The sequence below is a fragment of the Tinamus guttatus genome, unplaced genomic scaffold (assembly GCF_059628265.1).
Source record: "Tinamus guttatus ecotype Peru unplaced genomic scaffold, ASM5962826v1 Tinamus_guttatus_pri_ptg000731l, whole genome shotgun sequence".
In the NCBI taxonomy this organism is placed as follows: domain Eukaryota; kingdom Metazoa; phylum Chordata; class Aves; order Tinamiformes; family Tinamidae; genus Tinamus; species Tinamus guttatus.
The window spans coordinates 27,300-42,972 of NW_028289265.1; the positions used below are offsets into that span (position 1 = coordinate 27,300).

Here is a 15,673-nt window from a genome sequence, read left to right on the forward strand (position 1 = left end):
ACTGCTAAGCAAGAGAAAACAAAACTGAAGGAACAAATAAAAAGAAACACACAGAGCCGGGGGCGAGCGGGCAGCGGAGGGGCCCGCGGCCCGACCGCAAGGCAGAGACCACACCGGGATGCGACCCCAGCGCCGCAGCGGCGGCCAGCTTTTATTTCTCGTTAAAAACCATCGCGTCGCCTCTGCGGGGCTCGGGGGGACGGGGACGGCCGTGCCCCGCGCCGCCCCCGGGCCGTCCCCGCACGTCGTCCGTCCGTCCGTGCGCCGGTGCACGCGGCTGCTCCCGGCGCCGCTCGCCCTGCTCCAAGCGGGTCCAACACCTCGGCAAGCACACACACACAGAGCCCCTCGCGGCGCCGGGAGGCGCGGGTGCCGGAGGGCGCTCGGAGCTGTCGCGCTCTGTGCGAAGCAGGAGGCTGCGGCTGCGCTCCCCGCGCCGGCGCCTGGCGCGCGCTCTCCATCGCGGCCGCCCACCGCCTTACGACACCGCCGGGTCCTTGGGCTTGGCCGGCTCAGTCCCCGCCAGCAGCGAGATGGTGGGATCCTCGGGGTACTCGTCCCCGTCCGCGAAGTAGGGCCCTTCTCCCAGCTCGAAGAAGATGGGCAGGTCTCCGCTGCCCACGTCCACGGCGCTCGAGTCCACCAGGAAGAGGGGCTGCGCCGTGTAGTGCACCAGCTGCTTCCCTGCGGACACAGCGCGCCGCTCGCACGGGGCACGGCGCCGGGATCGCCCGCGCGCCCCAGCGCCCCGGCCCGGCACGGGGAGGGCTCCGCCGAGCGGGCCACGTCGGGAAAGGCATCCGCCAGCATCGGGAATGGGACAGCCCATCTTCCGGGATCTGCTCTCTCGGGAACGGAGAGCACCAGGATCTGCTCTCCGGGAATGAAGAGCAGCAGGGAGGCAGCAGCGCGCCCAGGCGGGAGGCGTGTGGGATGCGGCAGCACCCATGGGGAGGTGCTGGGGATGCCACCAGGAACAGAGCGTGGCACCAAGACAACGCGCGGGGCTCCACGCACACGGAAACAGGGACCCCAGTGCCGGTGCTGTCGGGTCACCGGCTCCCGCTGGGGCTCCCGGTACCTGTGTCCGCTGGGCTGGCCTCTGTCTCAGTAGGTTTCTGCTGTTCCTGGGACGAAAGGAGATCCTGAATCTGCAGGGAGAAAAGCCGGGTTGGGAAGCGCCACCTCGGTGACCGGGGACAGCGCGCTCGGACACAACCTCATCCCACGTCCCTGCCCAAGGCGCTGGGGCGGGCGGGATGGGCGTTAAACAGCGGGGGCAGCTCCGTGGGGCCGGGGGCTCCTCGCGCAGCCGCTGCCGGAGCCTCCCCCTGGTGTCCGAGCAGACCCGTGGCCTGTGCCTGGACACAACCGGCCTCCCACAGGGCTCCTGGTGCCCATCCCTTAGGGAAGGGCTACGAGGGCTCCCCAGCGGGATTGTGGAGCTGCTGCTCTGCCCCCCGACAGCCTCTCGGCTGCTCCCCGTAGCCCTGCACTGCTGGGGCCCACAAGGCCCTCAACAAGGAGGCTCAAGGGTGAAGCTGTCTTTTCCTGCTCCGCCAAAACCTTCAAGATGTTTCCTGTTCTGCACCAGGGAGAAAACAAGATCCCTTTGTGCCTTTTTTTCTTTCCCCCAGAATTAAAAAAAGAGAAAAGAAAGAGGGGGTGAGAAGGGTTAGGGACCAGCTGAGAGCCTCGTGCTCAAGAGCACCCGCTGGAAACGGAGTTCCCGGCTCTGACTTGGGCCTGATTCTCCCCCGGCGCTGCCAGCAGCTCCCCCAACTCCGGTCCTGCCTGTGTCCGGTGGACAGAGCCCTGTCCCAGAGCCCCTGAGGCTCTGCCTCAGCTGGGAGCGCTGCCGGCACCGGGCTTCGCTCCGGCCGCTCCGCCTGCGCCTCTCCGCCTCGACCACAACTTCTACCTTTGGCTCCAGCTGCCAAACGCTGCGCTGGGCTCGGCACCGTTAGCCAAAATGATGAAAAAATCATTTCTCAGGCAATGCTGGCTCACGCGGAGAGCGCTTAAATGGCCTCCAGCACTGAGGATGTGCAAGTAAATAAAATACATAACGCAGCACACGCTGGCGTTAGCCTCCACAAAACCTCCTGACGACTTCAGAAAGTCAAGAGCAGGTTTATGGAAACCACATGCGGCTCCCCGGGCTTCGGAGCAGCTCCGCGCTGCGGGGGCCGCGCTCACAGGAGAGCCGGCCGTCTCAGCACCTAATTAAGCGGCTCTGAATGATGAAGCAGCCCTGGTGCGTGCAGGAGCCGCTCAGAGCGCGCCGCGGTGCTAATTGAATTATTTCCCCCGCGCGGCTCCGCGTTCCTCCTCTCTCCCGCGCTCCCTCCCGGCTGGCCTGGCTGCTCCTCAGCCCGCGGGAGCCTTCGCCGGAGCGCGCGGAGCGGCGGGACACACGGCGTTCTGGCAGCCGCGTGTGCACGGAGGGGTTCGTAACAGCTACTCACACTGGCAAGGCTGCTGTCCAGGTCGGGGAGGTTCATGTCTGTAACCGTCATGGAAGGGCTGAAGAGCTGCCAAAGGAAAGAGTGATAAGGGAAGGGAAGGGAAGGGAAGGGAAGGGAAGGGAAGGGAAGGGAAGGGAAGGGAAGGGAAGGGAAGGGAAGGGAAGGGAAGGGAAGGGAAGGGAAGGGAAGGGAAGGGAAGGGAAGGGAAGGGAAGGGAAGCAGCCCCAGGCGCGCGGGGAAACGCAGCTCCCTGTGTGGCCGGTGGCAGCGGGGGACACTCACGTCTAGCAGCGCGCTTGTGTCCACGCTGAAGCCGTGCGTGGTCAGCATGGTCTGCAGGTTGTCCAGGTTGGAATCGATGGTATCCAGGTGGTCGTTGAGCTCATTCCTGCGGAGAGAAGGACAAGCAGGGGCGATCAAGGCTGAGAAGCCCCTGCGAGGCTCTAGGCTACTAAGGGCACTTTGCCAGCGCAAGGCAGGCGGCCCCTGAACAGGAGCGGGAAGCGGAGCGGGCGCCTGGCTCCGCACGGGCACCAGCTCCGGCTGCAGTGGGCTCAGGGGCTCCCCAGGGATCTCCATCCCTCTCCCTGCTCAGTCCTTGGCCTGGAGCTTGGGCGCTTTCTAGGACCCTTCCAATGGCAGGGCCTGAGGGAAGCGGCTCGGAGCAATGAGACACAGGGAGTTTCTCCGAGCCCTGGGACTTTGCAAGGTTTTGGTGCTCAGGAAGCACCAACCCGCATGGGCTGGCAGGGCTCTCAGGGCAGCTCTGCCTTTGCAGTAAGGAGCTTGGGATCCTTTCTGCAGTCCAAGCAGCTGCATGACCTCTGCTCGTCACATCCTAGAGCTGACGTTTGGCAAAGAAAGGGTAACATACCTACTGCACGAATCTGCTTTGGGGGGAAGGTTTCGGAGACCCGAACAAACCTTCCCACCTGGATTGGCAGGGAGGAACCTTGTTAGTTTATCAGGAAACGCTGTTTCTGGTAACAAGGCAGGGAACTAAAGCTGCCTCCTTGCACCTGGGGGGATGAACCTTCCCACTGCATCCTGCCCTGCACCAGGCTCCCTAATCTAATCTAAAGTAATCTAATCTAACCTAATTGCTTGGGCGCTGGCGGAGGGACAGGCTCCAGCAGGCCACCCCCACGGCCATGCCCGGGACCAGCAGGACGGGCTGAGGACACAGCTCGCTCCCCTCTCGGCACTCTCGGTAGCCCGGGGCGGGTGCCAGCGAGCGCGCGACGCCGGCGTGGAGCGTTTTAGCTGCCTTCCCCCGGGACCGCGGGGCAGAGCTCCGGAGCGGGCACGGGGGAGCAGGGGGACGCACAGGGGACGCTTTTGCCCTCGAGCTCCACGACGTTTCACAGCAGCAGCAGCAGAGAGCGGATGCCCCTCCTCAGCGTGGCACCACGAGGCTCCCTGAAGGGCTTTCTTGTAAGAAGAGTCGCTTTTGAGGTGGCCCACAGCCCCAGAGAAAAGCCACCAAGTTTGGCAAAATGAGCAGCAGCAGGTTCAGCTTATGGAACCGTCACCGGCGCTGGCACGGCCTCAGGTTTGAGCCACCAAGTTTTCCAAGGCAGAATGACTTTCATTGGCTACCCAGGATGCGCACAGCAGGACAGAGTGGAGGTGTCACATAGGGAAAACCAGTCCTGGTGGCTGAAGGGGACCCCTACCCTCGAGCACCACCATGAAGACCACAAAATACAGACGGTTTTGCTGTTGCTGCTAAACCCTGCAAGGGGCCACAGGGGCCCGTTCCAGCTCAGGAAGCCTAGCAGCAGAAAGGGGTACACTGCCAGCACAACAGCGCTCCGCATCCCGGGAATGCCTGGGAAAGCTGGCTGCAGGCAGAGAGCTGCAGCTCCTCTTTGGAGCCAGGACACACCAACACTGCAAATAAACTACACAACCGTATCCGTGATTTTAAATGACTCCTGAGGTCCTTATTGCACAGCACGTGAACTGCTCTGATGGGATTAGGATACTTTCAGCAATCCTGCAATTGGAAACTTCCAGCATCACGGAATGGCTAAGTTCCAGCCAAGACAGCATTGGAAGCCACAACGTGTTACCGTGACAAGCTGCTGCGTGTGCTCCTCAGAGGATGGAGCACAGGAAGGGCAGGATCCAGACTGCACAAAGGACACCTGGGGATTAGGCTACTTGCACACTCCAGATCTCCAAGGCAACTCTCCTTGCTCCTCTGCAGAAGGAAAGAAGGGGACAGAGCCACCACCTTCTACCTGGCCATTGCTGTGCAGTTCCCAGCACCGCTCAGAGGAGGATCCGTGGTCACGGATCCAGCCATCGCTCAGGCTCTGCTCGTGCTGGGCTCTGTTCTGCATCATGCTACACTTGCCATCAAATGGCACGGAGCGGGGAAGAAAGGAAAATAGTTCTCTGGAGCAACATGCTTTTGCTTAACTTCCTACGTGTTGAAATAAGAGGAGCCAGCGTCTCCAGGAGAGATCAGAGAGGTTGTTGCATAAGACACTGAACTGCAGGGAGTCCTGAGAACGTCGTGAGATTTGTATCCTTCGAGGTCAACAGCTCCAAGGAGAGGCCAGACACGAATGTGCTGGGGATGAAGGCAAGGAGCAGAACACAAGAAGTCATCTTTGCTGGTGAAAGGCACTGACACCTTCCCCGCACGGATGCGGAACGCCGATAATCCAGCAAAAGGCTTTTTGGACCCCTGCAGCCCACAGAAGAGCAGAGCAGGCTTCCTGCAAGTAAAGAAGCCCAGAGTAGCACATAGGATACAGCATCCCTATAAGACAGCATCAACTGTGGGAGGAGACGCGGAGCTCGGACACGAGGGCCCCACCAAACTGCTGAGGGAGATCAGGTAGCCGAATTCCTGGGCAACGTGACAAAATCCGGGCTGAATCCCTGACCGCCCCGGGGATGTGGACGTGCACAGAGGAGGGCCGGATGCATTCGGGAGGTGAAGAACACCGCGACCCTCCGCGCAACCCTCAGACGCTTCTAAAACGCGAGTCCCGACTCCGCTTCCCCCCGGGCCTTGGCACCGGCACGCTCGGGATCACGCCGGGCAGCTCCCTCAGCCTCCCGTCCGCCTGCCAGCCCCGTCCGGGGGGGTCCGACACGGACACCGCGGCGGGCGCTGCGCTGAGCCCCGGCACCGCTGCGACACTGTGAGGCTGCACAGGGCACGGGCAGGGCTGGCAGTGCCAGCAGCAGCTTTCTGCTGGGGAAGAGGCACGTTTTGGGGTGGATCACCCCGAGCCCGAGGCTCCGGAGCTGCTCTCTGCTCCCACCACGGCTGTTGCGTGCGGACACCAGGATACCAGGACCAGATTCCAGGCATTTCTAGGCAACAAACGACCTGCCCTGGAGCACTGGGAACAGGCCCAGGGCCGCTCTGGCTCCCTGCGCCCTTGTCCTTTCCAAATGCTCCGTTGCCTCAACGTAAGAAGAGGGGCAGCCTGGTGTGACCATCACGTTCAGGGAGAGGCGGTGCAGGACAAGCTCCTCCTTCTGTCACGGGTCTGGATGTTGGCCCCACCAAGGTGCCACCAGGAACCATGGTTGAAGTGACTGCTCCTGCCAGGACTCCCCCTGCCACGGCCCTGCTGGGGACACGGGACAGTCTCTTAGCAGTGCAGTTTAGCTCAAGCCAGCACACTCGATATATAGATTAGAAAAACCTTTATAAGGCCAAAACCTCTCAGAGCTTTTCCTAGGCTTCCACTACCGGCTACTGCGGGAAAGAGGATACTGGCCTAGATGGATCTTTGTCCCTACCTGGGATGTTTTTCCTACGGAAAAGCTTTATTGCTCTAGCACCTCAGTGTGCAGGCAGGTTTGCAGCGGGAAGGTTCCTTGCTCTGTCACCATCATAAGGAACGGAGAACACATCAGGGAACTCCTTTAAGCCCCGAGCTCCCATCACGTTTCAATGAAACACTTTATTACGGAGGTGTGCGAATTCCACGCTGGCAAGAGCTACCAAAGCAGCAGCTCCGGAGGCTGAAATTTCCATTCACCAACCCCAGGTAGAGCTTGGACAAGACCCTGCGCTCCCTGCCAAGACCACCTAAAAGGATAAGAGGCGGCTCGGCCTCCGCCGGCCGCTTTTCCTTGCTGTGTTGAGCTGGCCAAGAACTCTGCCCCTCGGTGCCAATTTTCAGGGCGAGTTTTCTCCTTGCCGCTCGGCTACCTACAACGTCGCCGCTGCGGGGAACGCTGGCCCCGCGGCACGGGGCGCTCCCTGGTTAGCGCAGGACCCCCCTGCCCTCTCGCCCAGAGGGACGGCGCTTGGGGACAGCAGGCTGTTGAAATGCTAACCCTTGCTGTGATCTGCAATGGAGTGAGGAAGAGGAAGAACTGGGGCAAAGACGAGGGACCTCTGACATCTGCGGTGTGCGAGTCAAACTGAAAAATACAAACAGAAGAGGGTACTGGATAAAAAGCCTCACGATCAGGTGCTGTCAGGAAGGAAATGCTTGTTACGTTCAAAGGCAGAGCAGGTAACCAGCCCCGCGAGCGCCAGGGCGGGCGAGCGGTTCCAGAGCTGTTGCTAACACTAAAACCAGACAGGAACCCGCGGCCCTGCAAAGGCAGAGGAAGGCAGCACAGCTCCTTCCCATCGGCAGGAGTCCCCAGTCCGACTGTTGCTGACCTGACTGACGAGCGGTCACTGTCACTGTCACCTCTGTGGCACAGCCGAAGCTCTGGGAAAGCCAGGCCCTGGCACTCAGTGTCCACAAAGACAGGGACTTGCGACCCCATGGGCCACATGTCACATTAACAGCACAGGTGGCCACGTTCCCCAGTGGGTAGCGGGCTCTGGCCCTGAAAAGGGGCTGACACAGGCCCACCCGTGGGCAACCTTTGGGCCACACTGTCAGGCCTTTCCACGCACGCGTGTCCTTTTGCAGCGTGCCCCCCTGAACCACCACCTTGTGCTAAGACGCTGCTGCTCACACGGAGCCAGTCCTGGGTCCAGTGCTGGCGTTCCCCATCATACTAAGGTCACCTACACTAACTCACACCGCCCCCACTGCCAAGGTTTCCTTCCCACCGGCCCGGGATAGCTCCGGGTAATTCCTGCTCGCTCGGACCCACAGCTGCTGCTCTGCCCAAGCAGCCGCCCGGCAGCCTCAGGTGGGCAGGAAAGAAGCCAAGGCCTTGGAGTGCCGGGGATGCGGAGACCTTCTCCGAGCTGGCATCGCCCCGACGGAACGGGAGACACGGCATCCAGCGTGTCCTGGCCCGCGGGACATGGAGCTTGCACGTCCCAGCCAGGCTGGAGTGGGGCTTGGCCTCTCCTCACTGCTCACGCTCCACTCCGGTCTTCCCGGGACAGGGCCAGGTTTGTGCCAAACGGTTCCGCTCTGTGTCGCGCTGCGGGCTGCTGGCCCACGGGGACTGCAGCACGGGACGCGACAGCTCCCGGGACAAACACCCAAGGAGCCGGGAGGCGACACTGCAGCCCGGCGCGATGCCCGCTGCGGAGCAGCGCTGGGGGAAAAGCACCAGGGGAAGAGGAGATCCCTTCTCCTATACGATCCCAAGCAGCTCCCCAGGACGAGCCACGGAGCTCGGTCTCCACAGGGGAATTGCTGCTCCGTGTCCTTGGCCTGCTGCGGCCCGCCTGCAGGAGATCAGAAACGCTCTCTGCAGCGCTCCTCACTTTTATGACCTTTTAACTGGCCAGTTTGAGCTTTGAGGAGCTGCACTATGAGATCTGCCTCTCTTTCAGGACTGCTGGTGTTGGTGAAACGGACTGCAGCGCCCTGGGCAGGTCTAGGGAAGGGGAAGCTATAGCAGAATTCCCGCCAAGGCCGAGAGGAGCGAGCAGGCGGCTCTGGCCGCGCTGCGAGGCGGCGGCACACGCAGCTCCCGCTGGCCCATGGCCCTTCCGAGGGCTGCAATGAGGCCTCCGCCAGCCACTGCCGTACGGAGAGCGCCGGGAGGAGGGTTCCCACCAGGTTCTGCCCTTGCTCCGTGCAGACCTACGAGCCAGCGCGGTTTGGACAGCGACGGCTAACACCAAAGTCATGGCAAGAGCAGCAAAGAGGCCACCTCAGCACCGCGAGGCCACAGGAGCTCCCTCCTGCCTGGCAGGACACTGCAGCTACCTGCGTCTTCCCCAGATTCCTCCCCTGCCTCAAGGACAGACAACCTGTGCCTGTGCTTGGGGGAAGAGGCTACCCCTGACACTGCTCTCCCAGGACATGGGAGATGCAGCCAAGATCTCAGCGTGGCTCAGTTCCTCGTATACCGGGGCGTACAAACAAATTTCTAGCTTTCCAATGCTTGCAATTACAGATGTGAGCACTGTGTGGTGATAAAAGACATAAGACTGCACATGTGCTCCCTAAAAAAGCCACCCATCACCCACCAGCCTGCCGCCCTCAGCCCGATGCGGACTGTGACTCGAGGAGCGAAGAGGCCGAGCGCAAGGGCGCATTCCCACCACTACATTTCCCCCTCACCCCGCGAGGACGGGCCGGGCTCCCCCCGTGCGGGGTCCACAAGGAAAGGCAGCTGCTTTTACAGCGACTCATTCCCACCCCAAGGAGCAGAGAGCCGGAGCAAGCCCTGTCTCCGGTGAGAGCAGAGCTCCCTGCCTGCTGCCCAAACATAGCACAGGGCTTCTGCTCTCTGCCCATGGCCAGGCAGGGGCTGCCAGGAGCAGGGGGCAACATCCCCACGCCGGCTCCTGTGCCGCGGTCGGAGCCATGGCGGGTTCCTCGGGCAAACGGGCTGCCTGGGAGCGGCTGCGCACCCGTCAAAGCGGGGCCGGCCCGAGCGGCCGGGCCTCGGCGGGGAACTTACTTGTCGAGGCAGGCGACGCTGAGGCACTTTTCCGGGGGCGGAGGCTGCGCGGTGCTGTCGCCGGTGGCCGCGGTCGTGGTGCTGGGTTCATTCTCCTGCAGGATGGAGTCAATGAACGTGGAGGGAGACAGAGGAGTTTTGACAGCAGGAAGGTTCCCGGGGCTGGCCTCCTCTATCTGGGGGCTGCGGGAAGGACTAGGGGGCTCTTCTTTGATACGGACCACAGGACTACTCCTTGGAGAGACAGGAAAAGAAGGGTCAAAGCCTTGCGCTAACACCCCCGACTTGTGAGCGCCGCTTGCCCTCGGCAGCACAAAGCTCCTCACGCCTGCTCTGCACGCACAAGGTCTCCACACAGAGCCAGCTACAAAGAAGAGGTTGAGAAAGGACGTCAATATTTCTCCTCTGATTCTCACCCTAATGAGCTCCCTCCCGCGGTCTCGTGTTCGGACCACGGGCTCAGCGAGTTTCCCGTGGCTAAAGTCCTGCGGGCCGCTCAGCTCAGGACCTGCCACGCGGCCGGTTCTGCCCGGGTTAAGGTATCGTGAGGAAGGTGAGACATTATTAGCAGTTGCAGTCAACTCGGTACTGCTTTTGACGTGGACAGTCTCCACCAGCACAAAGCAGCTCCGCGGACACCCTCTGCAAAGTCACCACAGGGACATGCATGACAAAGCTGTCACCCCAGCAGAGGCTGCAGGGTTTTACCTGCTTCAGCGTTGAGGGGAACGACTCCCTTGTGCAGACTACAGGATTAACTCTCTGTGTAAGCACCTGGGCACTTTGTGCTGCACCTTCTTTATGAGATGGGGAGAGGGTTTGTTTGGCCAGCCCTGATTTTGCAGAGGAAAATCCCTTGCTACTCAAACTGCCTGATTTGGGGGGCTGTGGGAAAAGGCTCAATTTGTTCTGCTGGAAAGGGCAGCAAATCCAAAAGAGCAGAGAGCAGGCCCATTGAGCAGCCATATGGTCTATATTTAAGAGCGACTGTTCCTGGCAGAGGGCACTGCAGGCAAAAAATGGCATTTGTGGGTGATTCAGCACCTCAGGGAAGCGCCAATGCCAGGAATAACCTAGTAAGGGGGAGGAAAAAAGGAGTCAGCAAACCACGAGATGCTAAAGAAAGATGGACATTTCTTGCCTGGGGAGGCAGAGAGAGTTCCGGAGCCTCGGAGGTTTTTCGGGACAGGACTTTGGGGACAAGGGCACGGCAGCCGCAGCAGTGACGTGGCCCGAAGCCCTTACTGCTTCCCTGGGCGAGGGCACCGGGCCCCTCCAGGGCAGGCTCACCTTACACAGCGCGGGCAGGTTTTGTTTGCTTGGCTACCCAAACACAGGATTAAAGTTAATCAGTCCCCCAAACCCAAATCTGCTGGGCAGGCAGGGTCCCGAGGGAGCTGATGTTGAGGGATGGGTCCAGCTTCTTGCAAAGTCCTGGTAAGGGAAGCGGGATTAGGTTACAACAGCGTGAGCATCCCCTGCCCGAGGGCTGCAAGGTTTTCCAGCTGCTGCTCGCCAGGGAGAACATCAACTCGTAATAACAGAGGCACAACGTTATGCTACCGTTTGAGTACCCAGCGAATATGTTCTCCCAATGAAGATTGGGAGTTTGGGAGATTGACTCCAGATTTTATGAAGGTAAAGGAATACCTTTCGTCGAGGCTGTCACTGGGAGATGCTGAAGGGCTGGACTGGGCTAGCTCTGTCACGTCGGAGATAATCGGACCAGAGTTGGCTGAAGAATCCGGGGAATACAGATTGGAGCCGCTGTATGCTGGGGAAGAAGCCTGAAATGACAAGCACAGAGTGGTGACACACAGCGTCAGGCATGTCCCCTGCATGGGGGACTGCAGCATCCTGACTGCCCGCAGCAGCGCGGGACACAGCAGCCAGTAACGCACTCCTGCGAGCCTGAGCACTCGTAAAACGGTTAATGACACTTCTGTCCCACAGACCTCATTGTCTTGGAAATAACAGAACTTTAAAAGTTAAAATACTGGGTTCTTTTGCTGGATCACCTGAAGTTTAGACTTTTAAAAGCCCAGATTTGCAGCTTTTCCCTTCCACTAAATAACTTAATTCTTTCTTTGAAGAATGAAAGACGGAATTCATACGGCTAAAGAGACCTAAGAGGTAGGAAATACAAGATCCCCACACTGGCAGCAGCACCACGAAGGGGTTGCATTTTGATACCCACCTTGCTAAGCAGTAAACTAATTGAGAAGCCGGGGTGAACCTGAATCCCACCAAGCCCTTGTGTGCCAGCAATTCTCAGCACTTCCTTTCCACGAAGGAAATCCAGACTGGAATTGGGGATCAGGCTGATGGTGGGGGGGATCCTGCCCGCGCCCCCCCTTGCCAACCCCAGAGCTCGCTCCGTGCTCTCGCTGCCTCTCTTCCTTCAGAGCTCCCTGCTGTCACTTTGGACAGCGAGTGGGGGTTAATCCTGAGCGCCTGCCAGAGAAATCCCTGCTCCGTGCCTGCCTTCACAGACGGAGCCGCCTGTCCCTCCCTCAGCGCCCGTCCGTGATGTGTGCTGGCACCAGCGCCGCGCTCGCCATGCACACAATGGCACCACAGTGCAGAGAGGGCCCCTTGGCTCCTTTGTAATTAAAAAATACCATCTAATCACCCAAGCCCGTGCCGATCCCCACAGCCGTCCGCACGGGCCTCCTAACCCGCAGGGTGGGAGGAGGCTGCAGGGCGAGCGGGAGCCGCTGCTGCCGCAACACCCCGCGGCAGGGAGCTCTGAAGCTGCGGGCGCTGGTTTGGGGCGCCGGGGAGAAGGGCCCAGCAGACACGGGCAGCCACCCCGGCGTCTGTAATGCAGGGCTGCATGGTGCTGGCCTAGAGCTTTGGGGCTGCCTACTCTCTTGTGTCCTTGGGCTACAACCAGCAGCGTTGCGTGGCTGTGGTTTTGCGCGTGCAGAATCGCTGCGGGCACAAAGCAGCCAGCGCCGCTGCTTCGATGCGAGACCGAGAGCCCGCAATGACCTCGGCTCCTGGATGGCCGCGCACGTTTTCCTCCCGCAGTCCAAGCAGGGGCCGGGGCAGTGCCGGGATCCGGTGCAATTTGCCGGCAGATCGCTCTGAAGAGCTGCCCAGCTATCACTTCCCAGCTCTCCTCGGAGCTGAAAGCCGTAAACGCTTCGCTCGGAGAAAGGATGGCCACCTGCATTTCTCATAATTGGGACAATCCTGTAACACCTGGAAAAGCTCCCGGTGCTTCTGCATAAGTATTTGCTGCATGAGAGAATAAAGGCACTTTTTTAAAAAGAGATCACAGGGCTAGGAGGGAGCTGGCCCGGGAACACAGCGCTCCCGCGGAGGGTGGTCTCGCGGCAGGAGGGCTCGTTAGCGGCGCTCCGTTATTTCGGTGCTGCGCTCGCGAACGTGTCGGGGTCACCTTGGCACGTCGGGGCAGCTCCGTGTCAAGAGCCAGTGGCTCAAAGCTCCTGTCCCAGCAGCATCCCCCGCGGAGCGCAGCCAGGAGCGCTACGTGGAATTGGGGACAGCTTTAGTTTTGCTGCAGAGCTGAATGCCTGGCTCTGACCTTCCTGCAGGACAGTGCTGCTGGGATCAGAACAGGAAAGACCCGGGATCCGTAGGGAGCTCTGGAGAAGCCTCCCCGCCTGCCGTGGGACAGGTCCTGGCCTGCACGCTGACCTCAAGCAAAGCAGAGGATCTAAACCGAAAGTTTCTGGGTCAAGGAGGAAATCTAAGGGATCCACATAGGCCGCAGAGCCCCAAAGCAAGTGGTGCCCCAGCGCACGGCCCCTCTGCTCTCTCTGCCAGACGCAGCCCCTCGGGAGCAGGCGTGGGTCCCCCCGTGTGGCAGGAAGGGCAGTTTCTGCACCCGAAGGTGCTGTCAGGGCAGCGGGGACACGTGCGGGCACCCTGCAGCCCTCAGAGCAACAGGCAAGCTCAGTGCAGCGCTCCGGCGACGAGGCCAAGCAGAGGCAACGCGCGCAGCCTGGCAGCCAGAACCTGCAGCTCCCGCGCAGGAATCCGGGGCCAGCAGCCAGGGGCTGGAAGAGCCTCCCTCCCCGTGTTCCCTGGCCACCGAACAGTCACGGGAAGCAGCACATCAAAGCGTGCACGGGGAGCCTGGGGGAGGAAAGACAGAAACTCCAGATTCCTGGGAAGCGGCAGCGACGCGAAGGAGAGCCCAGGGCACACGGCCAGGGCCGCTTCCCACACGGCCCCGTCGCCAGGAGCCCAGGGCCGCCTCCGCAGGCACCTGGAGCACCCGCTGGGACATCCGCATCCAGCCCCTGCCCCCTCCTGCGGGCTGCACCTTGGGGACACCTGGCAGGAGGTGCCTTCGCCCCCGAGGTCCCTGTCTGCCCTCTTATCTGCCCACCTGCCTCTGCCTTCGCTGCCTAAAAGCACCATCCTTTCGAGGGGACCACGCTGACTGCACACGGGTACAAGGCAGCGCGAGCAAATGCTCAGCAGGGAGTGATATCAAACGCATTTTGTCTACGGCAATGGCAGCAGATGCAAGCTGGGCAGGGCGCCGCTTCAGCCCAGCTCTGCCTGCAGCCCAATTCAGGTAACGCCGGGGTCGCTTTGCAAGCCAAACGCTCAGCCCCTTCGCAAATACCTCGCTGGCTAACAGCTTTCTCCCCCGGCTAAGCCAGAAAGCAGCTGTCACTCTAAAATTCTTTGCCAAACAAAACGAAGAGGTTCTGAGCAAAGTGGTGTACAGAGGGCAGCTGGAGCAGCTCCCGAAATCACCAGCCCTTCCCCACAAAGCTGTGCCCTCGCCCCCATCTCCACGGCCAGCATGCCTGGCGTACTTACTGTGTATGGGGATGAGCCGTGGACGTGCTCCAGGGAGTACTGGCGACTGTATTTCGGCATGGAATGTGCTGAACTGCTGTCGTTCAACATCAGGGGACTGCAAAGAACCCAAATAGTTGGCAGTTACGGTGCTGCTGGCCCCAGCTTGCAGGCACCCCGCACCCGGAGCGGCTCCCCGCGCACACCTGGGGGGCCCAGACACCCCGGCCTCCGAGCCCGGAGCCCTGGAGGTGGTGGCTACGGCAGGGGGTGGTGGCCCAGGAAGGGACCAGCCCCTTGGCTGCCCTTCACGAGCCCCTTGGGCAGAACCGTGAAACCTCCTGGCCCAGGAGCCCCACGTTTCCGCTCCCACTCGCTCCCTTCCCATTTGTCAATGTTCAGCTTCCCCATGGCCAACTGCTCCAAAGATGGATGGCTCGTGGTCAGCTGCGACGCTGTCGCTTCTGGGGCCCTTTTCATGGACTCCAACATGTGCAGAGACTCTGTGTCTTTAGGAAATGAATCATTTCAGCACGCCTTGAACATAGCACGCTACAGCCCGGGACCGTCATTAATAACAGCGAGGGCTGCTGCGGGGCTGCCTGCCATATGGCGCTCCGGGCACTGCTCCCATCCGAGGGGAGAGCCCTGCGAGCAGGCGGGCACCCCGGCACAGCCGTACAAGGGGAGCCAGCCCATGGGAGGAGGCTGCAGGAGCAGGCTCTGCCTCAGCCCGGTGCCCCGTCAGGTCAGACAGGAGCAAAATCATCGACAAATGCTTAGGAGGGAAGAGAAATTGTGCTACAGCACAACCTGGGGACAAAACCGAGTATTAACTGGCCAAAAAATTAAGCGGCTAAGAACACTTCCAGGTTAAGTGCTGACTTAAGAGCCTCACCCGGGAGAGCCAGCGCGGGGCAAGGAACCCTGCAGTGTTTGAGGACAGGCTCGATTAGATTATGAAGATGTCAAACAGCAGCCTGTGAGAGCAGACTAGTGTTGACGGTCCCGGGCTTCCTCTCCAGAACAATGGCAGGAATGTCCCGACAGTGCCAAGACACCATTTTGGCGGTGCCAGAGCGCGGGCGGCAGCCTCCCAGCTCGCAGGGCCTGCGCAGGAGGTGGCAGCGCGTGCGCCCGCGCGCTCCGCATCGCATCCCTGCCAGCTGCAAAGCAGCAGGAGCTGGCGCTGGGGCTGGGACGAACACGTGCTCCCAGTGAGCGCTGTCCTACCCCACTGGCAAGGCTGCTACATCGGGGGGAGCCACTCTGCTGATCCGCTCTATTCCCTCAGACAGGGAATCTTTATCTGGATGCAGAAATGCAGACTTACATCTTCCTCTTCACCCCAAGAATACGGTTGGATTGCACCAAGGAGATCAAGAACTGGATAAGCTGTGAGGAGAAGGAGGAGACACCCGTTAGGACGCGCATGGTGCCTTGGATTAGCAAAGCGGCAATCGGCTCCGGACCGTTTGGCGCCTGCGCTCAGAGCGGGGCCAAGGAAGGGCACAGCGGAAGCAGGGCGGGCTGCTGCCCACAGCTCCGAGCACGAGGGGTAAAAACCCCTTTGTGCTGCACTGCTGATGGCTGGGGTTTGTCCTCTGCCC

At 60.9% G+C, this 15,673-nt stretch overlaps 1 protein-coding gene across 2 annotated transcripts in view; it reads right to left on the reverse strand.

The window, feature by feature from the left end:
• Nucleotides 1–454: 454 nt before the first annotated feature.
• The window catches only part of HSF1 (heat shock transcription factor 1), a 43,292-nt gene continuing 28,073 nt past the window's right edge, over nt 455–15,673 (reverse strand). Inside the window, exons 6-14 of one of the 2 annotated variants that reach the window (XM_088537120.1) lie at nt 15,397–15,458; nt 14,085–14,181; nt 10,929–11,065; nt 9,500–9,512; nt 9,279–9,373; nt 2,751–2,856; nt 2,469–2,534; nt 1,082–1,151; nt 455–684 (exon numbers count right to left, since the gene is read on the reverse strand). In XM_088537120.1, the coding sequence (XP_088393246.1) occupies nt 479–684; nt 1,082–1,151; nt 2,469–2,534; nt 2,751–2,856; nt 9,279–9,373; nt 9,500–9,512; nt 10,929–11,065; nt 14,085–14,181; nt 15,397–15,458 (852 nt within the window). In that variant the 3' untranslated portion in view covers nt 455–478. Of the gene's footprint in view, nt 685–1,081; nt 1,152–2,468; nt 2,535–2,750; nt 2,857–9,278; nt 9,513–10,928; nt 11,066–14,084; nt 14,182–15,396; nt 15,459–15,673 lie in introns of both variants that reach the window. The other variant, XM_088537119.1, reaches the window with a different exon arrangement.